The sequence below is a fragment of the Salvelinus fontinalis genome, chromosome 4, assembly GCF_029448725.1.
Source record: "Salvelinus fontinalis isolate EN_2023a chromosome 4, ASM2944872v1, whole genome shotgun sequence".
In the NCBI taxonomy this organism is placed as follows: domain Eukaryota; kingdom Metazoa; phylum Chordata; class Actinopteri; order Salmoniformes; family Salmonidae; genus Salvelinus; species Salvelinus fontinalis.
Window position 1 is genome coordinate 34,544,419 of NC_074668.1, and position 26,220 is coordinate 34,570,638.

Here is a 26,220-nt window from a genome sequence, read left to right on the forward strand (position 1 = left end):
CTTCAAACTTCATGAGTTAACAGTAGAAGGATTGTCATGTAGCCACAGTACAGTTGAAACCCAAGGACAATTTGACATAGTTTGAAATCCAGTCTGTTAAGCCTGAAATCCAGTCTATTTGTGCTAACATTCCACCCCTTGCCAGTTCTTGTCATGCCAAACAGGACTAGCAACGAGTGTAATGTTAGCACAGACAGACTGGATTTCAGGCTACATTTGACATGGTCCATAATGACCATCTATCTAGAGCAGACTGTCTCCTCTAATCTCAGACTATATAGTTATATACAACAGTACAATACACTGAAATACATTTAAATTCACCAGCCGGGGCAATTTTTCAAAACCATGCATAACTGTACATGCTGACATACATTTTTAACAATGAAAGCTGAGGCAGTTCTGACAGTTCTAAGTCATTCCTTATCCAATAATTCCATGTTAACCTCAGTATACACAGATCATGTAGGTTATGAAAAGACCAGTTCATATTTAATCTGTTCCAATTCCATCTCAATAGTCTGTAGTGTACTCTTGTAGTGTTTGTTCCCTGTTGTTGCTGGTTCACAAAAGCTGATTTGACTAGACCCCCTCACAGGAACCAAAAGGGTGTGATTTCACTGGGTGTCACAAGTAGTCTTTAAAAGAAAAACAGTATAAAGACAGGCAGTTGGAGTCATGCAGGGGTGGAAAGAGTACTGAAATATTCTACTCAAGTAGAAACATTGTTACCTTAATGTCATTTTACTAATATCTAGTAGGATTTAGCCTGGTACAAAAAGTGGGCTCCAGAGACATGAAGCCTAACTGCACCAGAAATTACATTAGAGAACATTTGGTAACTGCTTGATGAATTTTACCACTGGACTTTACCATTTTGAGATCACAAAATGTCATTTACAACCGATATTTCACCAGGCTATTGTGAAGGGGCATTTCATTAAATTATTTGTCAATAATTGAGCCTGATTCATGTCAAGAGCAGTTATGTAATTTGTTGTTAATGGACTTCAAATCTTTGGGCATGAGCCATTTCCAGATTAAGCCTAAGTGAGCATTTTACCATTCATGTTCCAGTGTTAATTAATCAATGCTGTTTGCATCCTCTCAGCAAAGATCCTTTGGAAATACAATGTTTGTTACACCAACATCATTTTTGTTGCTGTGTAAAAAGCATGTATGGCCTAAACAAACACCTGGGACCACTTCAACACAAATTGAATTTTATTTCAAGAACATATGTAAGTTTATTGTTCATTCTTTCCATGAAACCATCAGATGCCTGGTAGACATCTTAGTAATATGACCCACTGTTTTACATTTCCATTCAGTAGGAAGGAAAAAAAGATAACACTACATATTGAGATTAGGATTCAGATCAATTTGTAAAGAAACTTGGTAAATGAACATAAACAGAATAATTATACTTTATCTACATAATGTTCCATTTCAAACCATCCAAAATATATACATTTTTTTGTAAAAAACAGATATGCAATCACATTTCTCAAACAGAAATCTAAATCCAGCCAGCATCACTGTCATTAAACTATTGCATAATTCTGAAAAGATGTACACTGAGGAAAACTCAGCATCTATTTACATGAGAATGTTTAAAAGACGTGAGATTGTTTCTAAATAAAATGACAGATCCAATGCAACAACATCCATGCAAGCTTGAGTGTTAGCTGTGAGTGGAGAGACCAATAAGAAAGAAAGCAAGGGCAAGCCAGTGCATGGTTTGGCATTAGATGGTGTCCATGCCCCGTGAGAATGAAGAGCCGAAGCCTAGTCCCATGCCTCTTTGAGTGTGGGTCTGGGACCTGGCCATCTCATACTGAACGTCCAGGTTATGGAACATCTCCTCCTGCTGCTGCAGGGTCTTCAGGCCTTCGTCATTGAGTGGCTTTGAGGCCTCGCCTTCCTCTTCCCCCTGACAGGACAGAAACCACAGTGTTAGAAATGCAAGGCTCTGCAGCATGGTACACACTCAAATGAGAAAATAAAAGGACTCCGTTATACATACTTTGATGCCCATCAGTTTACGAAATTTAACATTTTGGTCCTTATTTCCGAAGTTCAGCTTCTCCCACAACTCAGCTGTCTGTGACTTGTCCTTCAAAACAAACAATTTGCATGTATTAGTAACTTGCAACAATCATGCCACCATAAGCAAAGTTGCATGTGTTTCTCAATATTTATTTTCATTAAGTCACTAGTTCTACATTCCGGATGTTACAAAGTAAAGATAATCTTGTCCATCAAATAACCAGTGCTCTAAGTATTGCACTACATAGCATAAAATCGTACCCCTTCCTTCTTTCCCTGCCAGAGCTTCTTCCTTTTCTTCTCCTGCTCGGCAAACTTCATGGGGTTGACAGCAGAGGGATTGTAATAACTGGGCACAGCAATGCCAGTCTCTGCTAAGGTTTTGGCTTGTAGGGCTGCCATCTGCGCTGCCATGGCGATCTGGGGCGTGACCTGGGTCCCTGAGGCCAGGAGAGCTGCCACATTGAGGACAGGGTTGGTAGCAGCTGCAGCAGCAACTACTACTGTGTCAGACAGCAGGGGAGCTAGAACTAGAAATGCAAAAAACAAAGTGGGTCTATGTTAGTGACCCGTTTTTACGGTTTTCCTCATGGATAACATTTTTTGTAGGTGTAATTGATGGCCGAGGAGAGCGTCTCACCTGCAGGTACCTCCTGATGCTGCTGTTTCTCCAACATCTCCTTTTCTTTCTGCTCTTGCAGTTTCTTTGCCCTTTCCAACCTGGAGATAGAGGCAAGTAAAGAGTGTTCATATGTCAGCCAGGCTTTAGGAGCAGATTGTCCGCTACTTTAACAAGTACAAGAAGTTCCGATACGACCTCCACGCAGTCATCAAACAAGCAATATAGGAATTAGGCGGAATCAAACTACACAGGTTCCAATGCATGTGGCAGGGGAAGACCCAACTGACATCTGCCCAACGATGCCTCTCTTCTAGATGAACTCAATGCATTTTATGGATGCATAGACAATAACACCATTCCATGCGTGAGCACCCCCACCGACCCAGAGGATTAGGAGAGCTCGCTCTGAGGCCGACATGCGGAAGGTCCATCGGGTCAACACTCACAAGGCCGCAGGGCTGGACGGCATTCTAGGACGCGTTCTCTGAGCATGTGCAGGTCAGCTGGCAGGCTTATTCATGTTCGATTTTCAACCTCTCCTTGTCCAGTCTGAAATCTCACTACCATAATGTCTGTTCTCAAGAACTAAGGCTTCATGCCACAATGACTACCACAGCTCTGTAGCACTCACATCTGTAATCATGAAGTGCTGAGAGGCTGGTTATGCACACAACTCCATCATCCTAGACCAGTGGTCACCAACTGGTTGATCGCAATCGACTGGTCGATCTCCAAAGCATTCCTAGTCAATCACCAAACATTTCTGTAGAAAACCCAACGATAAAGCCTTGAGGTCTTTATTTTTTAATTAAACACACCTATAGGCCTACAGCTGGCCATAAACTGTAAAAAGAAGACTCGAACGCACACCAAAGTTAATACTGCGATGACTACGAGACTCAACGAATAGAGGAAAGAGCTGCGGTTTTATTGACTAAGTTGTTATTCAGCACTATATACACTTTTAGAAGCCATACAAATGTGCATTTACCTTAATTCCAGTCAAGCTACAACCAGCACGGCCGCAGCAGTGAATGAGCATAGCATAATGTTCCGATAAGCTCGCACTGTATTAGCGGGTTGTGTTTTTTTCATATGAAGGAATATTTCACTTTCTCTGGTCATAGGAGTGACATGAATTGCTGCACAAGGCAGAAATAATGTAGTGACTCTTGAGATGCACCATCAGTTGGAAGTCTGTGTCCCCTTTTCTCAGTGGAGGGAGGGAGAGCGGAGGGACGGTGAATCGGATGAGATGCAGCCTCAACGCTGCTTCCTCACTCCCCTCAGACTGAACAGATGCAGGCCTTCAGTCAGGTACATTTTTAAATTAATATTAAGCTCACTCAGCTGTGCCTCACAAGTAATACAACAAATTAGTCCTATGTACAGTGCATTCGGAAAGTATTCAGACCCCTGGACCTTTTCCACATTGTTACGTTACAGCCTTATTCTAAAATTGATTCAATTATTTTGCCCCCTCATCTACACACAATACATGACAAAGCAAAAATAATTAAATAAAAACTGAAATATCACATTTGCACAAGTATTCAGACCATTTACTCAATACTTTGTTGAAGCCCCTTTGGCAGCGATTACAGCCTTGAGTCTTCTTAGGTATGACGCAACAAGCTTGGCACACCTGTTTTTGGGGAGCTTCTCCTATTCTTCTCTGCAGATTGTTTCAAGCTGTTAGGTTGAATGGGGAGTGTCGACGCACAGCTATTTTCAGGTCTCTCCAGAGATGTTTGATCAGGTTCAAGTCCGGGCTCTGGCTGGGCCACTCAGAGACTTGTCTTGAAGCCACTCCTGCGTTGTCTTGGCTGTGTGTTTAGGGTTGTTGTCCTGTTGGAAGGTGAACCTTTGCTCAGGACCTCAGACTGGGGCAATCTAAAGCATGTTTTCCATCAAGGATCTCTCTGTACTTTGCTCCGTTCAGCTTTCCCTCAATCCTGACTAGTCTCCCAGGCCCTATTGCTGAAAAACATACCCACAGCACCATGCTTCACCATAGAGATGGTGCCAGGTTTCTTCCAGATGTGACACTTGGAATTCAGGTCAAACAGTTCAATCTTGTTTCTCATGGTCAGAGTCCTTTAGGTGCCTTTTGGCAAACTCCAAGCGGGCTGTCATGTGACTTATGAGGAGTGGCTTCCGTCTGGCCATTCTACCATAACGGTCTGATTGGTGGAGTGTTATAGACAGGTGTGGCTTTCCAAATCATGTCCAACTATTTGAATTTACCACAGGTGGACTCCAATCAAATTGTAGAAACATAAAGGATGTTGAGAAGGTTGTCCTTCTGGAAGGTTCACCCATCTCCAAAGAAGAACTCTGGAGCTCTGTCAGAGTGACCATCACGTTCTTGGTCACCTTCCCAAACAAGGCACTTCTCCCCATATTGCTCAGTTTGAACAGGCGACCAGCTCTAGGAAGAGTCTTGGTGGTTCCAAACTTCTTCCATTTAAGGATGGAGGCTACTGTGTTTTTGGGGACCTTCAATGCTGCAGAATGTTTTGGTACCCTTCCGCAGATCTGTGCCACAACAAAATCCTGTCTAGGAGCTCTACGGAGAATTCCTTCGACCTCGTGGCTTGGTTTTTGCTCTGACATGCACTGTCAACTGTGGGACCTTATATAGACAGGTGTGTGCCTTTCTAAATTATGTCCAATCAATTGAATTCACCACAGGTGCTCCAATCAAGTTGTAGAAACATCTCAAGGATGATTAATGGAAACATGATGCACCTGAGCTCAATTCCGAGTCTCATAGCAAAGGGTCGATATACTTATGTAAATATGGTATGTGTTTAAATATTTTTTATAAATTAGCAAAAATGTCTAAACACCTGTTTTCGCTTTGTCATTACGGGGCATTGTGTAGATTGAGGATTTTTATTTAATCCATTTTAGAATAAGGCTGTAACGTAACAAAATATTGAAAAGGGGAAGGGGTCTGAACACTTTCCGACTGCACTGTACTAGAGGTCGACAGATTAATCGGAATGGCCGATTAATTAGGGCCGATTTCAAGTTTTCATAATCGGTAATCAGCATTTTTGGACACCGATCATGGCCGATTACATTGCACTTCACGAGGAAACTGCATGGCAGCCTGACTAATTGTTATGCGAGTGCAGCAAGGAGCCAAGGTAAGGTGCTAGCTAGCATTAAACGTATCTTATAAAAAACAATAAATCTTAACATAATCACTAGTTAACTACACATGGTTGATGATATTACTAGCTTATCTAGCTTGTCCTGCGTTGCATACAATCGATGCGGTGCCTGTTAATTTATCATTGAATCATAGCCTACTTCGCCAAACGGGTGATTTAACAAGCGCATTCGCGTAAAAAGCACTGTCGTTGCACCAATGTGTCCCTAACTATAAACATCAACGCCTTTCTTAAAATCAATACACAAGTATATATTTTTAAACCTGCAAATTTAGTTAATATTGCCTGCCAACATGAATTTCTTTTAACTAGGGAAATTGTGTCACTTCTCTTGCGTTCTGGGTATATGCAGCAGTTTGGGCCGCCTGGCTCGTTGCGGACTAATTTGCCAGAATTTTATGTAATTATGACATAACATTGAAGGTTGTGCAATGTAACAGGAATATTTAGACTTATGGATGCCACCCGTTAAATAAAATACGGAACGGTTCCGTATTTCACTGAAAGAATAAACGTTTTATTTTCGAAATGATAGTTTCCGGATTTGACCATATTAATGACCTAAGGCTCGTATTTCTGTGTGTTATGATGTTATAATTAAGTTTATGATTGATATTTGATAGTGCAGTCTGACTGAGCGGTGGTAGGCAGCAGCAGGCTCGTAAGCATTCATTCAAACAGCACTTTCGTGCGTCTGCCAGCAGCTCTTCGCAATGCATCAAGCATTGCGCTGTTTATGACTTCAAGCCCATCAACTCCCGAGATTAGGCTGGTGTAACCGATATGAAATGGCTAGCTAGTTAGCGGGGTGCGCGCTAATAGCATTTCAAAAGTCACTCGCTCGGCCTACCGGGTGGCGCAGTGGTCTAGGGCACTGCATCGCAGTGCTAACTGCGCCACCAGAGTCTCTGGGTTCGCGCCCAGGCTCTGTCGCAGCCGGCCGCGACCGGGAGGTCCGTGGGGCGACGCACAATTGGGCTAGCGTCGTCCGGGTTAGGGTGGGTTTGGCCGGTAGGGATATCCTTGTCTCATCGCGCTCCAGCGACTCCTGTGGCGGGCCGGGCGCAGTGCGCGCTAACCAAGGGGGACAGGTACACGGTGTTTCCTCCGACACATTGGTGCGTCTGGCTTCCGGGTTGGAGGCGCGCTGTGTTAAAGAAGCAGTGCGGCTAGGTTGGGTTGTGCTTCGGAGGACGCATGGCTTTCGACCTTCGTCTCTCCCGAGCCCGTACAGGAGTTGTAGCGATGAGACAAGATAGTAATTACTAGCGATTGGATACCACGAAAATTGGGGAGAAAAGGGGATAAAATTTAAAAAAAATAAAAAAATAAAAAGTCACTCGCTCTGAGACTCGGAGTAGTTGTTCCCCTTGCTCTGCAAGGGCCGCGGCTTTTGCTTCGAGGGTGGCTGTTGTCGATGTGTTCCTGGTTCGAGCCCAGGTAGGGGCGAGGAGATGAACGGAAGCTATAATGTTACACTGGCAATACTAAAGTGCCTATAAGAACATGCAATAGTCAAAGGTACATGAAATACAAATGGTATAGAGAGAAATAGTCCTATAATTCCTATAATAACCTCAACCTAAAACTTCTTACCTGGGAATATTGAAGACTCATGTTAAAAGGAACCACCAGCTTTCATATGTTCTCATGTTCTGAGCAAGGAACTTAAATGTTAGCTTTCTTACATGGCACATATTGCACTTTTACTTTCTTCTCCAACACTTTGTTTTTGCATTATTTAACTTCACTAGGGTAGGGGGCACTATTTTCACTTCCGGATGATAGGCGTGCCCAAAGTAAACTGCCTGCTACTCAGGCCCAGAAACTAGGATATGCATATAATTGGTAGATTTGGATAGAAAACACTCTAGTTTCCAAAACTGTTAAAATAATGCCTGTGAGTATAACAGAACTGATATGGCAGGCAAAAACCTGAGAAAAATCCATCCAGGAAGTGGGATGTTTTTATTTTTGAAGTTTTCTATTGAATGCCATTACAGTATCCATTGACTTAGGACTCAAATTGCACTTCCCACGGCTTCCACTAGATGTCAACAGTCTTTAGAAATAGTTTACGGCTTGTATTCTGAAAAATTAGGGAGTACGACCTCTCTGAATGAGTGGACACTGCAGTGGCCCAGAGCTTTTTCATGCGCGAGACCGAGAGCGCGCCTTTATTTACCTTTTATATTGACGACGTTATTGTCAGGTTGAAATATTATTGATTATTTAGGCTAAAAACAACATGAGGATTGATTATAAACATCGTTTGGCATGTTTCTACGAACTTTACGGATACTATTTGTATTTTTCGTCTGCCTGTTGTGACTGCGTTTGAGCCTGTGGATTCCTGAACAAAACGCGAACAAAACGGAGGTTTTTGGATATAAACAGGGACTTTATCGAACAAAACTAACATTTATTGAGTAAATGGGAGTCTCGTGAGTGCAACCATATGAAGATCAAAGGTAAGTGATTCATTTTATCACTATTTCTGACTTGTGTAACTCCTCTACCTGGCTGGTTACTGTTTGTAATGATTTGTCTGCTGGGCGCTGTTCTCAGATAATCGCATGGTATGCTTTCGCCGTAAAGCCTTTTTGAAATCTGACACCGTGGTTGGATTAACAAGAAGTTAATTTTTAAACCGATGTATAACACTTGTATGCTTTATGAATTCTTGTAATGAGTATTTCTGGGACGCTACCGTCCCACGTCCCCTAGTGAGGTTAAACCAAATTTAACATGTTTCATTATTTATTTGAGGGTAAATTGATTTGATTGATGTATTATATTAAGTTAAATTAATTGTTCATTCAGTATTGTTGTAATTGTCATTATTACAAATAAAAAATATTATAATAATTTAAAAAATTGGCCGATTAATCGGTATCGGCTTTTTGTGGTCCTCCAATAATCGGTATAGGTGTTGAAAAATCATAATCTCTCGACCTCTACACTGTACATATCTACCTCGATCACTCCAGTATCCCTCCACATTTTAAATATGGTATTGGAACTGACCCTGTATATAGCTACTTACCTTCTTGTGTTCTTATTTATTTCCATTTCTGGTGTGTTTTTGTTCTGATATTTTTAGTGCAACATTGATTTTGATTACTGCATTGTTGGGTTTGGAGTTTTTAAGAAAGGAATTTCACTGTACTGGTGCACGTGACATTAAAACATGAACTACCTAACAGACACTCAACAAACAAATCTTCATGTCACAGTTCCTCTAAGTCACTGCAGTACCTTCTGGCCAGCGCCTCCTGTGCGTCCATGGCATTGTTTCTGCCCCGGAAAGCCGGGGGGCTCACAGACCTGCTACGACTCTTCTCTTTTCTGCGCACCTTATCAGTCTTCTTCTTCCGCTCCCTAAAGAGACATCATAGCGTTTCAAGATCCACAGAAAGATATGCATTCTCACACACACGGTTACTAACTGACAGAGGGGCATAAATTAGGCACACAGGAGTGGTTACCAATAGGGGTGTGAACGTGTAAACATATAGGGGAAAAATCCCTACCCGAAACAATTTTTTTTTAAACAAAATGACAACCACAGTGCAGTCATCACAAAACTACCACTAACAGGTCCTGACCATCATCGGAAAAAGTAACAATTACCTAATGCAACAATGCTGTAACGTTAGTAGGAGATATTACACTTTTAAATGATTTGCCATAGGTATAAAGTGATCCGCACATCATCGTCGTTAACATTTGGAAAAATGGCAGAGTGAGACAGGGAAGTGACAGCAGCAAAGTCCTGTATGGCAATACTTTGAAAAGTTCAATGAGAAGGTGATGAAATGCAAACTTTGTGGTGGAATTGAGCTACAGTGGCAGAACAGGTGCAATGCTGAACGGGAGTCACCATGAGACCCAACCCGTTGCTGGTAGCAGTGTGATTAGGGATTGAGAAAGAAAATCACAGAACTGATGACAGAAATTATTACTGTTGATATGCAGCCATTGTCAATGGTAGAGGATGTCAGCTTCAAAACCCCCTAATGACATATCTAGAACCAGACTACAAGATGCTATGTCGAAAAACCGTGACAGCCCCGATAGAGAAATTGTATGGTTATTACTATGTAAGTACAAAGCGCTAGCTCTCAAACCCAAAACATGGCATTAACGTGTTTGGGCTGCAGGGGCAGTATTGAGTAGCCAGATAAAAGGTGCCCATTTCAAACGGCCTTGTACTCAATTCTTGCTCGTACAATATGCATATTATTATTACTATTGGATAGAAAACACTCTCTAGTTTCTAAAACTGTTTGAATGATATCGGTGAGTGAAACAGAACTCATTCTGCAGCAAACTTCCTGACAGGAAGTGGAAAGTCTGAAATTGAGGCTCTGTTCCAGGGGCTGCCTATTAAATCCCTTGTTATTTATTAGTTTAGATGCACTTCATACGTCTTCCACTAGATTTCGACAAGGAGTGAGAGAAGAAATGGACTGTGTAACTTGATTTGGACTCGAATTACAGCTCATGGAATGACGTGTCCTCCATTTCCTGATTTCAGGAAGGCGCGAAGAGAGACATGGATTTGCCTTCTGTTTAGCTGTCGTTATAGGCCACTACTATCTCCGGCTTTGATTTTATTTGATACATGTGACCATATCATCGTAAAGTATGTTTTTTCAATTTAGTTTAATCAGATTATTGAAAATTCTTCGGGAGTATTGTCGTGTTCCGTTCTCTGACTTTGTTGACGATGTAGCGATTCGTGCCACTTGGCTAGTGCGCTTCCTAAATCGAGAGGGAAAGTGTCCGTTCTAAATCCAAACAACGACTGTTCTGGACAAAGGACCCCTTGTCCAACATTCTGATGAAATATCACCAAAAGTAAGAAACATTTTATGATGCTATTTCATATATCTGTAGTGCATGTGAACTAGTCGTCGGCGCCCAACGTTTGGGTACTCTAGCTATACCGAAGTGGATGTCGTAATGAAGTTATTTTTTAGAATTCTAACACTGCGATTTCATTAAGAACTAATGGATCTATCATTTCCTATACAACATGTATTTTTTTGTTATGTTTATGAATAGTAATTTGGTCAGAATATGTGTGTCATAAAAAGTGTCAGAAAAAAATCCGGACGTTGTGGGACAAAATAGCTACGTTAGCAGAATGTATAACCACTGATTTCAGCTCTAAATATGCACATTTTCGAACAAAACATAAGTGTATGTATAACCTGATGTTATAGGACTGTCATCTGATGAAGAATATCAAGGTTAGTCAAAAATTATATATATTTTGCTTGTTTGTTACGATCGCTAACCTTTTGCTACTGGGAAATGGCATGTCTTTCTGGCTATTGTGGTAAGCTAATATAACGCTATATTTTGTTTTCGCTGTAAAAGACTTAAGAAATCGGAAATATTGGCTGGAATCACAAGATGCCTGTCTTTCATTTGCTGTACACTATGTATTTTTCAGAAATGTTTTATGATGAGTAATTAGGTATTTGACGTTGGTGTCTGTAATTATTATGGCTGCTTTCGGTGCAATTTCTGATTGTAGCTGCAATGTAAACTATGATTTATACCTGAAATCTGCACATTTTTCGAACAAAACATAGATTTATTGTATAACATGTTATAAGTGTCATCTGATGAAGTTGTTTGTTGGTTAGTTTGGTTGGTTCTTGGTTAGTTAGGTTGGCTTTGTGCATGCTACCTGTGCTGTGAAAAATGTCTGTGCTTTTTTGTATTTGGTGGTGAGCTAACATAAATATACGTGCTGTTTTCGCTGTAAAACATTTTAAAAATCGGACATGTTGGCTGGATTCACAATGTGTACCTTTCATTTGCTGTATTGGACTTGTTAATGTGTGAAAGTTAAATATTTAAAAATATATATATTTTGAATTTCGCGCCCTGCACTTGAAGTGGCTGTTGTCATAAGTGTACCGGCACCGCCCTGCTGCCATAAGAAGTTAACAGATTGGTGGATGTCTAAGAGCATGCGGTCATACATCACTGCAACGAGCCATCAAACTGATCAGAAGTGGAACATGAAGTACGTACTGACATGGAGGCGCGGCACACAACAGAGTACCTAAAACGGCATTAATACCATCATTGCTGAGTGGGTGGGGGACAGCAGTAATGTGAGCGCTGTCTGGTAGGGTTTCCACTAGTTACCACAGACACAAAGTCAAAATGGGATATATTGTAAAATGTATGAAAACAAAAATTATAGTTAGTGTTAGGCATAAGGTCAGCAGTGTGGTTAGATTTAAAATTACAGAAGAGAAAGTGTAGAAGTGGGCGGGGTTTATGACTTTGTGGCAACTATTAACGACCGACCGGTAGGTAGCCAGGACTGCGATAGATAGTTACCAAAGACAAACACAAAGAATGGTAGGGAGAGTAGCAAGAGAAACCCACCTGCTTTTGCTCCTGCTCCTGTGGCGGTGTTTGGTCTTTGAACCCGACCGGGAGCTGGCCCTCTTCTTCTTCTCCCGCGGGGACCGCGATCTCCGTTTGTCCCGACTTCTGCTGCGATGACGTCTAAAACAGTGTGAAAATAAAATGCTCCCCAGTTTACGGTTACTAGTCTCAATACATATCAAGACAGCATGGACCATCTCCATGAACTTAGACCCACCTGTCCCGTGAGTGTGACCTGGAGTGGCTCCGTCCCTTCTTGTCTTTGCGCCGGTGTCGCTCCTCCCCATTCTCTGCAGAAAGTCTCTCCCTGCCCCTCTCAGTCGGCTCCGACTGCTCATCCGACTTGCTGTGGGATTTTGATGGCTTCTCAGAGTCCCTCCTTCGTGCCTGTTTTAAGAAGAAGTTGTCTCTTTCAGGAAAATAGTGCAACAAAGAGCGTTAGTACAACGGTTTGATACAGAAAATACCAAAGCATGTTGAGAACTCTTGCTCATTTCAGACAGATTTAGACTTATCACCAGAAACCGACCGACCATACAGTGCCTTTCAGAAAGTATTCCGACCCCTTGACGTTTCCCATATTTTGTTATGTTACATCCTTATTCTAAAATTGATTAAATAATTTGTTTTATCATCAATCTACACACAATACCCCATAATGACAAAGTAAAAACAGGCGTGGAAATTTTAGCAAATTTAAAACTGAAATACCTAATTTACATAAGTATTCAGCCCTTTTGCTATGAGACTCGAAATTGAGCTCAGGTGCATCCTGTTTCCATTGATCATCCTTTAGATGTTTCTTCAACTTGATTGGAGTCCACCTGTGGTGAATTCAATTGATTGGACATGATTTAGAAAAGGCACACACCTGTCTATATAAAGGACCTGTAGTTGACAGTGCATGTCAGAGCAAAAACCAATCCATGTGTTCGTAGGAATTGTCCGTAGAGCTCAGAGACACAATTGTGTCGAGGCACAGATCTGGGAAAGGGTACAAAAGAAAAAAATGTCTGCAGCATTGAAGGTCCCCTAGAACACAGTGGCCTCCATCATTCTTAAATGGAGGAAGTTTGGAACCACCATGACTCTTCCTAGAGCTGGCCGCTCGGTCAAACTGAGCAATCGGGGGAGAAGGGCCTTGGTCAGGAAGGTGACTCTGTAGGAGATTTTCCAGTCATCTGATGATTCTCAGTACCTATTCGGTTCTCTTTGAAGTAGAAAGAATAAATCAATATAAGTTTAAATATTAGGTATGTGTAAGGAAAATGAAGGCTGAAGCCCATGTGAGTGTACAATGCTGGATCATTGGACATGTAAAAAACAGAACGTAAGCAGAATCTGTGTAGATGAGGCAAGATACACTAACAAGACGTGTCTGGTCTGCGCCATGTCTGATCTTGTGAAGGCTACTAGACACGCACATGGGTTAATCATACATAGACAATATAGGTCTGAACTTGTGAAGACCTTTGGACAGGAATATTAGCTAAGGGGTATGCATATCACGCCACTAATAGAATCTATGCCCCAATATCTGAGCCAATAAGACAATGGAAACTAAGTAAGACAACATGATTCGTAAAGTGGAGTGACGATGTTATGTAAGTGTAAAACTGTATAAAAGCCCAGCACTAAGAATGAGGAGGCAGTTTTTCCATGGAATTGCTCGGCTTCTGTTCCTTTTGTTATAAAGTCTAATTGAATTTACAAGCGCCTGTATCTGAGAAGTATTTGATTTAATATTTTCTACAACAATGGTTGTCCTTCTGGAAGGTTCTCCCATCGCTGCAGCACTCAGGCCTTCACAATAGTGTGGCCAGATGAAAGCCACTCCACAGTAAAAGGCACATGACAGCCCACTTGGAGTTTGCCTAAAGGCACCTAAAAACTCTCAAGACCATGAGAAACCAAGATTCTCTGGCCTGAATGCCAAGCGTCACATCTGGAAGAAACCTGGCACCATCCCTACGGTGAAGCATGGTGGTGGCAGCATCATGCTGTGGGGATGTTTTTCAAAGGCAGGGACTGGGAGACTAGTCAGGATTAAGGCAAAGATGAACGTAGCAAAGTACAGAGAGATCCTTGATGAAAATCTACTCCAGAGCGCTCAGGACCTCAGACTGGGGCAAAGGATCACCTTCCAACAGGACAACGACCATAAGCACACAGCCAAGACAACGCAGGAGTGTAAGTATTTGAATGTCCATGAGTGGCCCAGACAGAGCCCGGATTTAAACCCGATCGAACATCTCTGGAGAGACCTGAAAATAGCTGTGCAACAACACTCCCCATCCAACCTGACAGAGCTTGAGAGGATCTGCAGAGAAGAATGGGAGAAACTCCCCAAATACAGGTGTGTCAAGCTTGTAGAGTCACACCCAAGTAGACTCGAGTCTGTTGAATCACCTTTTGGCAGCAATTACAAAGTATTGAGTAAAGGGTCTGAATACTTACGAAAAATGTAATTTAAAAAAAATAATACATTTTCAAAAATTTCTCAAACCTGCTTTTGCTTTGTATTGAGTAGATTGATGATTTTTATATAAAACTCAGCAAAAAAAGAAAAGTCCTCACTGTCAACTGCATTTATTTTCAGCAAACGTAACATATTTTTTTTTTTTTTTTTTTTTTACATATGTTAAGACAAACAGACAAACTGAACAAGTTCCACAGACATTTGACTAACACAAAATTAATAATTTGTCCCTGAAATAAGGATAAGGGTCAAAATCAAAAGTAACAGTCAGTATCTGGTGTGGCCACCAGCTGCATTAAGTACTGCAGTGCATCTCCTCCTCATGGACTGCGTCAGATTTTCCAGTTCTTGCTGTGAGATGTTACCCCACTCTTCCACCGAGGCACCTGCAAGTTCCCAGAGATTTCTGGGGGAAATGGCCCTAGCCCTCACCCTCCGATCAGGTCCCAGTCGTGCTCAATGGGATTGAGATCCGGGCTCTTCGCTGGACATGGCAGAACACTGACATTCCTCTCTTGCAGGAAATCACGCACAGAACGAGCAGTAGGGCTGGTGGCATTGTCATGGTTGAGGGTCATGTCAGGATGAGCCTGCAGGAAGGTTACCACATGAGGGAGGAGGATGTCTTCCCTGTAACGCACAGTGTCGAGATTGCCTGTAATGACAACAAGCTCAGTCCGATGATGCTGTGACACACCGCCCCAGACCATGACGGACCCGCCACCTCCAAATTGATCCCGCTCCAGAGTACAGGCCATGGTGTAACGCTCATTCCTTTGACGATAAATGCGAATCCGACCATCACCCCTGGTGTGACAAAACCGCGACTCGTCGATGAAGAGCACTTTTTGCCAGTTCTGTCTGGTCCAGCGACGGTGGGCTTGTAGGCGACGTTGTTTCCGGTGATGTATGGTGAGGACCTGCCTTACAACATGCATACAAGCCCTTAGTCCAGCCTCTCTCAGCCTATTTCGGACAGTCTGAGCACTGAAGGAGGGATTGTGCATTCCTGGTGTAACTAGGGCAGTTGTTATTGCCATCTTGTACTTGTCCCGCAGGTGTGATGTTCGGATGTACCGATCCTGTGCAGGTGTTGTTACATGTGGTCTGCCACTGTGAGGATGATCATCTGTCTGTCCTGTCTCCCTGTGCAGGTGTTGTTACACGTGGTATGCCACTGTGAGGACGATCAGCTGTCCATCCTGTCTCCCTGTAGCACTGTCTTATGCGTCTCACAGTACAGACACTGCAATTTATTGCCCTTGCCACATCTGCAGTCCTCATGCCTCCTTGCAGCATGCCTAAGGCACATTCACGCAGATGAGCAGGGACCCTGGGCATCTTTCTTTTAGTGTTTTTCAGAGTCAGTAGAAAGGCCTCTTTAGTGTCCTAAGTTTTCATAACTGTGACCTTAATTGCCTACCGTCTGTAAGCTGTTAGTATCTTAACGACCGTTCTACAGGTGCATGTTCATTAATTGTTTATGGTTCATTGAACAAGCATGGGAAACAGTGTAACTTTTTAGGGATAGGGGGCAGCATTTTCACTTTGGATGAATAGCGTGCCCAGAGTGAACTGCCTCCTACTCTGTCCCAGATGCTAATATATGCATATTATTATTACTATTGGATAGAAAACACTCTGAAGTTTCTAAAACTTTGAATGATGTCTGTGAGTGTAACAGAACTCATATGGCAGACAAAAACCTAAGAAAAAATCCAAACCCGAAGTGGGAATTCTGAGGCTGGTTGATTTTCAACTCATCGCCTATTGAAATCCCAGTGGGATATGGATCTGTTTGCGCTTACACTAGATGTCAACAGTCTGTAGAACGTTGAATGAAGCCTCTACTGTGATGTTGAGCCAGATGGGAGCTGTTTGAGTCAGTGGTCTGGCAGAGAGCCAGGTCCTGGTCACGCACATTCGACATGATATCGACTTGCGGTCCATTACTTCTATAAACACAAAGGAATTCTCCGGTTGGAACGTTATTGAATATTTATGATATCATCCTAAAGATTGATTCTATACTTAGTTTGACAAGTTTATTTGACCTGTAATATAACTTTTTGAAGTTTTCGTCCGACGTTCGCCTGGACCTGCACGAGCGTTTGGATATGTGTACTAAACGTGCTAATAAAAGTAGCTACATAAGTAGCTACATAAATAATGGACATTATCGAACAAAACAACAATTTATTGTGGAACTAGGATTCCTGGGAGTGCATTCTGATGAAGATCATCAAAGGTAAGGGAATATTTATAATGTAATTCCGTATTTCTGTTGACTCCAACATGGCGGAGAAATGTTGTTTCTATCTGAGCGCCGTCTCAGATTATTGCACGGTTTGCTTTTTCCGTAAAGTTTTTTTTAAATCTGACACAGCGGTTGCATTAAGAACAAGTGTATCTTCAATTCTATGTAAAACATGTATCTTTCATCAAAGTTTATGATGAGTATTTCTGTTATTTAATGTGGCTCTTTGCAATTTCTCAGGATATTTGGGAGGCATTTCTGAACATGGCGCCAATGTAAACTGAGGTTTTTGGATATAAATATTCACATTATCGAACAAAACATACATGTATTGTGTAACCTGATGTCCTATGAGTGTCATCTGATGAAGATCATCAAAGTTGAGTGATGAATTTTATCTCTATTTCTGCTTTTTGTGACTCCTATCTTTGGCTGGGAAAATGGCTGTGTTCTTTGGACTTGGCGGTGATCTAACAATCATTTGTTTTGTTTTCACTGTAAGCATTTTTTATTTTTTTTATTTAATTCGGACACGATGGGTAGATTAACAAGATGTTTATCTTTCATTTGCTGTATTGGACCTGTTAATGTGTGAAAGTTACATATTTCAAAAAAATATTTTTTAATTTCCCGCGCTGCCTTTTCAGCGGAATGTTGTCGAGGGGTTCCGCTAGCCGAACGTGTGTCCTAGAAAGGTTAAACCCTTTACAATGAAAATCTAAAGTTATTTGGATTTTTATGAATTATCTTTGAAAGACAGGTTCCTGAAAAGGGGACGTTTCTTTTTTTGCTGAGTTTATATACACATACATACCACACACACTTTAGAATAAGGCTCTTACATAACAAAATGTGAAAAAGTCAAGGGGTCTGAATCACTTCAGAATGCACTGTATGTCAGAAGTATAAACGGCTCGAAGGAGCTTGATAGTCTTCACAGCTTGATAGGCTAACTGGAGAGAAATGTTTCAATGAATTGCCCTCCAACTCCAATGTATACTGAACAAAAATATAAAACGCAGTAATTGAAATTAAGAGTTACAGTTTATAAAAAAATCTGTCAATTTAAATACATTCATTAGGCCCTAATCTATGGATTTTACATGACTGGGAATACAGGTACGCATTTGTTGGTCACAGAGACCTTAAAAAATGTAGGGGCGTGAATAAGAAAAGCAGTCAGTATCTGGTGTGACCACCATTTGCCTCATGCAGCGCGACACATCTCCGCAAAGAGTTGATCGGACTGTTGATTGTGGCCTGTGTAACGTTGTCCCACTCCTCTTCAATGGTTGAACAAAGTTGCTGGATATTGGCAGGAACTGGAATACATGTTGATCCAGAGCATCCCAAATGTGCTCAATGGTTGATGTGTGGTCAGTATGCAGGCCATGGAAGAACCGGGATAGATCCTTGCGACATGGGGCCGTGCATTGTCATGCTGAAACATGAGGTGATGGCGGAGGATGAATGACACAAAAATGGGCCTCAGGGTCTCGCCAGTATCTGTGCATTCAAATTGCCATCGATAAAATGCAAGTGTGTTCATTGTCCGTAGCTTATGCCTTCCTATACCATAACCCCACCGCCCCATGGGGCACGCTGTTCACAGTGTTGACATCAGCAAACCGCTCGCCCACACGACGCCATACATGTGGTCTGCAGTTGCGAGGCTGGTTGGATGTACTGCCACGTTCTCTGGAATGACGCTGGAGGCTGCTTATTGTAGAGAAATTAACATTCAATTCTCTGGCAACAGCGCTGGTGGACAATCCTGCAGTCAGCATGCCAATTGTACGCTCCCTCAAAACTTGAGACATCTGTGACATTGTGTTGTGTGACAAAACCGCACATTTTAGAGCGGCCTTTAATTGTCCCTAGCAGAAGATATACCTGTGTAATGATCTTGACATGCCACACCTGTCAGGTGGATGGATTATCTTGGCAAAGGAGAAATCCTCACTAACAGGGATGCAAACAAATTTGTGCACAAAATTTGAGATAAATAAACTTTTTGCGCATATGGAACATTTCTGGGATCTTTTATTTCAGCTCATGGAACCAACACTTTACATGTTGCATTTATATTTTTGTTCAGTGTATTTAGACTAGTAGATCCAACTTATAGTGCATATGTTTTGTCACGTCCACCACCTACTCAAGTGCACCAAGTAAGTACAGCCACTTCTACTTAGTTTTCTTTCAAATATATAACGGTAGGTACATGTATTAAAAGCCTTAAACTCAATGTAGGTTACCGTAGATCATCTCAGAGACAGCTTTAATAGCTTTGTTTTGGTTCATGTAACACTACATTCCCTTCCCCAACTACAAGCGCAGCTTTCAAAAGGCAGGCTAAGAATGAATTGGAATAATAAGGTTACTGCCAGCAGACTGTTTGTCTTTGAGTAATTGTAATAACAATGCAGCTTGAATTGAACCCAGTAAAAGGCTGTAATTTCCTTTATTTTCTTAATTCTAGGAGGCAAGTATGAATTTGAATGGCTGATAGTTACCTGTCCGAGTAGTAGACATATAATTTTGCTATGTCAGCAGCGTCTTCAGTTCAGTGTCTCTTCGTGCTTTAGCACGCTGAGTATGATTTATTGTAGAAATGTTATCATGTGATCTACACACAGGATTTATTCAAAAGAAAAATATCCTACATATTCAATCTTCACCATCTAGTATGGACGGCTACACTTAGTGACAGATGTCCAAGAAGAATAAGTTCATGTAAATAAATAAAAAATTCTCTCTTCTTCAATTGAATTAATTCCATGCCCATCTTAATATCTTAAACTTTGATTCAGGTGAAATAGCCTACACTGTTGTCTGGTACTTACCATGATCTAAGACAAAAAACTAACGACATTCAAGATGGTGACAATGCTGTACTTTAGTTCACTAAAATGAACTAATATTAGTTACCTCTTTGCTCCTGCTCCGACTTCGTCTGTGCTTTTTGTCACCTGTAAAAGTAACAAAACGTATTGGTGAGAACAGTGACCAATTCTATTGCACCTTCAAATTAGGGTTGCCTTAGCCCTGGAGCGCACGCCGTCTATACACATTTAAAGCTGTAATGTTACTTTTTGGGGTGACCCGACTAAATTCACATAGAAATGTGAGTTTGAGACTCATCACTCATTGAAAGCAAGTCCAAGAAGCGTGAGGTCTGTTCTATCTGCGCCATTTCTATGCTTCCCATTCTTAACTTTCGTTTTTGCGCCATTTACTTTCGGTTTTGTACACCAGCTTCAAACTGCTGAAAATACAATATTTTGCAACCATGAAATGGCGGCGCGATTTTTGCATACTGCACCTCCACAATCACCCAACCTCAACTGAATTTATATGGTTTGGGATGAGTTGGACTGCAGAGTGAAGGAAAAGCAGCCAACAAATGCTCAGCATGTGGGAACTCCTTCAAGACTGTTGGAAAAGCATTCCAGGTGAAGCTGGTTGAGAGAATGCCAAGAGTGTGCAAAGCTGTCATCAAGGCAAAGTGTGGCTACTTTGAAGAATCTCAAATATATTTTGATTTGTTTTACACTTCTTTGGTTACTACATAATTCCATGTGTTATTTCATAGTTTTGATGTCTTCACTATTCTACAATGTAGAAAATAGTACAAATAATGAAAAACCCTTGAATGAGTAGGTGTCCCCAAACTTTTGACTGGTACTGTACAGTCGTGGCCAAAACTTTAGAGAATGACGCAAATATTAATTTCCACAAAGTTTGCTGCTTCAGTGTCTTTAGATATTTTTCTCAGATGTTACTATGGAATTCTGACGTATAATTACAAGCATTTCATAAGTGTCAAAGACTTTTATTGACAATTACATTAAGTTGAGTCAATATTTGCAGTGTTGACCATTCTTTTTCAAGACCTCGGCAATCCGCCCTGGCATGCTGTCAATTAACTTCCGGGCCACATCCTGACTGATGGCAGCCCATTCTTGCATAATCAATGCTTGGAGTTTGTCAGAATTTGTGGGTTTTTGTTTGTCCACCCGCCTCTTGAGGATTGACCACAATTTCTCAATGGGATTAAGTTCTGGAGAGTTTCCTGGCCATGGACCCAAAATATCAATGTTTTGTTCCCCGAGCCACATAGTTATCACTTTTGGCAAGGTGCTCCATCATGCTGGAAAAGGCATTGTTCGTCAACAAACTGTTCCTGGATGGTTGGGAGAAGTTGCTCTCGGAGGATGTGTTGGTACCATTCTTTATTCACGGCTGTGTTCTTAGGCAAAATTGTGAGTGAGCGAGCCCACTCCCTTGGCTGAGAAGCAACCACACATGAATGGTCTCAGGATGCGTTACTGTTGGCATGACACAGGACTGATGGTAGCGCTCACCTTGTCTTCTCCGGACAAGTTTTTTTCCCGGATGCCCCAAACAATCAGAAAGGGGATTCATCTGAGAAAATAACTTTACCCCAGTCCTCAGCAGTCCAATCCCTGTAACTTTTTCAGAATATCAGTCTGTCCCTGATGTTTTTCCTGGAGAGAAGTGGCTTCTTTCCTGCCCTTCTTAACACTAGGCCATCCTCCAAAAGTCTTTGCCTCACTGTGCGTGCAGATGCACTCACACCCGCCTGCTGCCATTCCTGAGAAAGCTCAGTACTGGTGGTGCCCCGATCCCGCAGCTGAATCAACTTTAGGAGACGGTCCTGGCACTTGCTGGACTTTCTTTGGCGTCCTGAAGCCTTCTTCACAACAATTGAACCACTCTCCTTGAAGTTCTTGATCTGATAAATGGTTGATTTAGGTGCAAGCTTACTGGCAGCAATATCCTTGCCTGTGAAGCCCTTTTTGTGCAAAGCAATGATGACGGCACGTGTTTCCTTGCAGGTAACCATGATTGACAGAGGAAGAACAATGATTCCAAGCACCAACCTCCTTTTGAAGCTTCCAGTCTGTTATTCGAACTCAATCAGCATGACAAGAGTGATCTCCAGCCTTGTCCTCGTCAACACTCATACCTGTGTTAACGAGAGAATCACTGACATGATGTCAGCTGGTCCTTTTGTGGCAGGGCTGAAATGCAGTGGAAATGTTTTTTGGGATTCAGTTCATTTGCATGGCAAAGAGAGACTTTGCAATTAATTGCAATTCATCTGATCACTCTTCATAACATTCTGTAGTATATGCAAATTGCCATCATACAAACTGAGGCAGCAGACTTTGTGAGAATTAATATTTGTGTCATTCTCAAAACCTTTGCCCACGACTGTATATCATAGTCAGAAGACAGTTTTATTAAACTGGCATCCCTTACATTACCTAGCAGTGCACAAGAAATTATGAAATCCAGTTACTAGATTCTATTCCCCCCTCCCCAAATCAAATATGGATGTCAATCAAACAACTGGATTTCATTATTTATTGGGCACTGTTCGGTGATGCAAATGGCGCATTCCCAACCCGGTCACAGGTCGGGAAATAACACGCAAGGTATATACAACTAGACCCGAGTTCCACTCAGTCTAGAACCTGATGAGTCACCTGTTGCACTTGACTATTTCTGATTTTTCTGTCAACAAGGTACAGCTCTGTCCCTAAACTTATGTCAAAAGACAAATGCCATGACCAGTTTGCCTGGGATCTGAAGATGGATGTGTGACCTACCAAGTGACCAGAATGTGTTAACTCAAGCTACAAACATTATGCATTATCAAATTCAGTGCATTTAACTTACTTGATTTGCGCTTTCGGTCCCTGGAGCGTGACCTCGATCGTGAATGGTGGTGCTTGGAGCTTCTGGGCGATTTGGATGATTCCATAATGTGTTTTCTTTTGTCCATGTAAAGAGAGCCCATCAAGGGTAGCAAATCAGTCGAATCGGCGTCACGTGCCTAAATCGAAGAAAACACACACACTATTCAACCTTATAGTTATTGGCCCTTTAAAGCAGCAATCTGTGATTACTGTTTCAGCACAAAACAGTGTCCCCTCCACTAGGTTTGAGTGGAAGACTCCACTCTCGCCTCTAACATGTAGGATCACTTTTTGAGAACTATCCCATCACAAGTCAGACTGTTGAATAAACTTATTTTGAACGTACTTTGTTGCCCTCTGATTTTGTCCTAGGTAATCTAGGACAAAATATCAAGAGTGTTATTAATCTAACTTTCAGTATGCTGGTCTAAAAATCGGTTTGTATTTTCAACAATTCACACAATATTGCGTTTACGTGCTAGTCGGAACTAGGAAACTAATTTCTTACTTTCTAACTGGTTTTTGTTATACAGGGGCCGTGTTCAACAAATGAGCAAGTCACAAGCACTTCCACTGATTGCGAGGGAACACGCTTAGGTTAATAACATTTGAAATGTTGTCTCGGATTACCTCCTACATAAGGACAACGTTGTTACATTCGGCTATTGTTTACATATTGTGCATCACGTGATGGCAAATACAAACAGAACCTAACGGCGCCGCCAAATGTCAGGTAAACAACACTTTCCTGTCGTTACCCCATCTACACTTCCTACCACCAAAAGGACCAACAACACAGACAACAGGTAAAGTGCATTTAAAATGTCATCATTGTATTCAATATTCTGGCTTGTAGAGACAGACCTTTTTTTTTTTTACAGCGACTTCTGTCAGACTGATATCATAGAGTAACCATGGTAACATATCTTTAGGCACCTAGACATTAGTTCTGAGGCCCAACAAGTTTCTTTGGCAAGGTTACTCGTCAGTCACACCGACGCAACTGGACACTGTACCTCCCTTACACGAACATTGATTCACTAAAGATTGTGTATTTGTTTCCCAAAAAGCAATCTCAGAAGTAAAAAACCCTCCTCCTGGACAGGTAATGGCAATGCAGGTATTTTCAACAACCCTACCAATACACCCAATGAAGATCCTGATGGCCATGGGCAGCTGGTGTGTTAAAGTTGCACACCTATAAAAAGGGAGGCTGTAGCCCATACCGGAGCTACAAAAGTAGTTAATTAATGAAGGGGGTCGTTCTAAACAGAGATTAATTAGCTAGATTGCAAGTGCCAAAACATAACTCATTCATGCATCGCTAAATTACATAGATAGCTGTCTAGCTTACATTAACTAGCTAGTAACGGCTGTGCAAGAAAACTTTGATCAATAACTATATTAAGGAGAATTTCCATTTATTTACAAAATCAACACGACATGCCAACCTGGTAAAAGCAACCTAGCTAGCTAATGACGGTTATCAGGCCAAAGTATCTTTAGATCGCTAGCTAATTTATCTAACTAACCTAAACTCGCTGGCTTGTCGACATGGCTGCCACTACAGTATTGTAATTCCTAATGCTATGCCTGCCACGGGCAGAGAGACGCCATCTTGATGAAACAACATATTTAAAATAGCAATAGTTAACAAATTATTATATGAAGTCGATGGTAATGTATTTTGTGTTATTTTGTAAACAATTACCGTCATGGTACACTTGAGGAACTCCCTAAAATTAGATTGGAGTTGTTCTTTCCGTGCTATTCCAGTTCTCCGAGTCTCTTCTACTCGCTAGCGGCTAGCTATAACCTGGATGACTATCATCATTTGCGCGTGCGCACACATATCACATATTGGGGAAAATGGCTATTTGAATTTCCTTCCTCTTGTTCTGATAGCGACTTCCGTAAATCTAAAGAGCGCAAATAAATAAACAAACACCCTTATATTAGTTCATAAATGTCATAGTCCCAAAAAATGAGTAAAACTAATTAGAGTATTATCAGAGGTTTTAAATAATCATATCTCTTTTTGGTCCCACCACACAGCTTCCGGAAGTAAGTAGATTTTTATTTATTTATTATGTTTTATTTATTTATGTTTTATGTATTTAAAAAAAAATATTAAGAACAAATCAATACAGAAAGTACATAAAGGAACACAAGTATATATAGATTATATATAATGGACAATCGAGTTAGGGGGTACAATATCACATTACAATTACACAAGGACCTTAAGGGACATACATACACTTACAATTCTAACAGCTTTTTTGTTAGTAGAGTATTTAACTGTCTTAAAATACAGTTCCATTTCTTTTTGTAGGGTAAGAAAATGTGTTTTTTTGTTAGTAAATTTACATTTGTGTATATGAAATTTGGCCAAAAGAATAATGAAATTAATTACATAAAAATGTTTCAGCTTATTTCTATCGTATGTAAAGAATCCAAGCAGTACATCTCTCCACAATAGTGTAAAATCTTCATAAATGTGTTCAATTATAAATCTACTGATGTCTTGCCACAGTTTTCTTACATTAATACAATGCCAAAAAAGATGCAACACTATTTCTGGGTGGTCATTACAAAAGGAGCAATTTGAGTTAACGTTTTCCTTAAACTTCTTCATATATTGGTCGGCAGGATAATATTTATGAATAATTTTAAAGGAAACTTCCTTAATTTTGTTTACAAGTAGGTATGTGTGTGGCAACATCCAAACTTTTTTCCAACAGATATTATCAATAAATCCATTCCAATAAGGTATAGATAGATACAACATCCTGCTGAAACAAGGTTCGTATCGCTCTGTTGTTGAATGGACCAAAAGAGAAACAAATCTTTCCTACTGATGAGTCAACAGGGTCAATAGAAGGTTGGCTCTGAGGGTCAGGTCTTGACACGTTCCTGAATAACAGAGCAACACCTGAGGGAATTGTAAAATCTTTAGGTGTTACAGGGACCTTGTAAAGTGATAAGAATTCCTTATAATTGAGTAAAAGACCCTCTGCATTTACCAGTTGGCTCACCAATAGGATATTATTTCAGAACCTAAAAACAAAGAAGTATTTTTATACAATATATCCCGAATATTCCATATATAATATCTGTGTGGAGAAAAATTGTGTTTATAAATTAAGGACCATGACAAGAAAACCTGCCGATGAAAAGCAGAAAGTTTCACTGGAATTTTGTCAATATTATAATTGCAAAACAACATGAAGTTAAGGCCACCAAAAGTAGAGAAGACATGACGAGGAATAAAATTCCAGATAGAAGTGGGTCTTCTTAGGAATTGTTTTATCCAATTGATCTTAAAAGTATTATTTAAAGTAGTAAAGTCCAGAAAATTCAGTCCACCATTCTCATAAGTGTTCATTACAGCAGTTTTTACAAGAGTTTTGCATCTCTCATTTCTCGTGAGGGCAAAATTTACCGCCAAATTCTAAACCTTCACAGTGGGGCTGTATACT

General features: G+C 41.0%; 1 protein-coding gene across 1 annotated transcript; it reads right to left on the minus strand.

Annotated features, from left to right (window-relative positions):
* Positions 1–1,206: 1,206 nt before the first annotated feature.
* LOC129853605 (arginine/serine-rich coiled-coil protein 2-like) lies at positions 1,207–24,592 on the minus strand. The gene is made up of 10 exons (XM_055919806.1): positions 24,450–24,592; positions 22,719–22,875; positions 19,941–19,981; positions 12,491–12,660; positions 12,271–12,393; positions 9,112–9,234; positions 2,690–2,769; positions 2,311–2,579; positions 2,027–2,116; positions 1,207–1,933 (listed from the first exon to the last, which is right to left on the minus strand). The coding sequence occupies exons 1-10, from the start codon at positions 24,453–24,455 to the stop codon at positions 1,748–1,750; spliced, it is 1,245 nt and encodes a 414-aa protein (XP_055775781.1). The 5' UTR covers positions 24,456–24,592; the 3' UTR covers positions 1,207–1,747.
* Positions 24,593–26,220: the final 1,628 nt, after the last annotated feature.

Bases quoted from the DNA above. Each gene is read 5' to 3' on its own strand.
- LOC129853605 (XM_055919806.1), bottom strand. The intron at 9,235-12,270 runs GTGGGTTTCTCT...ATGTCTCTTTAG, and splicing joins AGGAGCAGGAGCAAAAGCAG to GGAGCGGAAGAAGAAGACTG. The intron at 2,770-9,111 runs GTACTGCAGTGA...CTCTATCTCCAG, and splicing joins CAGGAGGCGCTGGCCAGAAG to GTTGGAAAGGGCAAAGAAAC.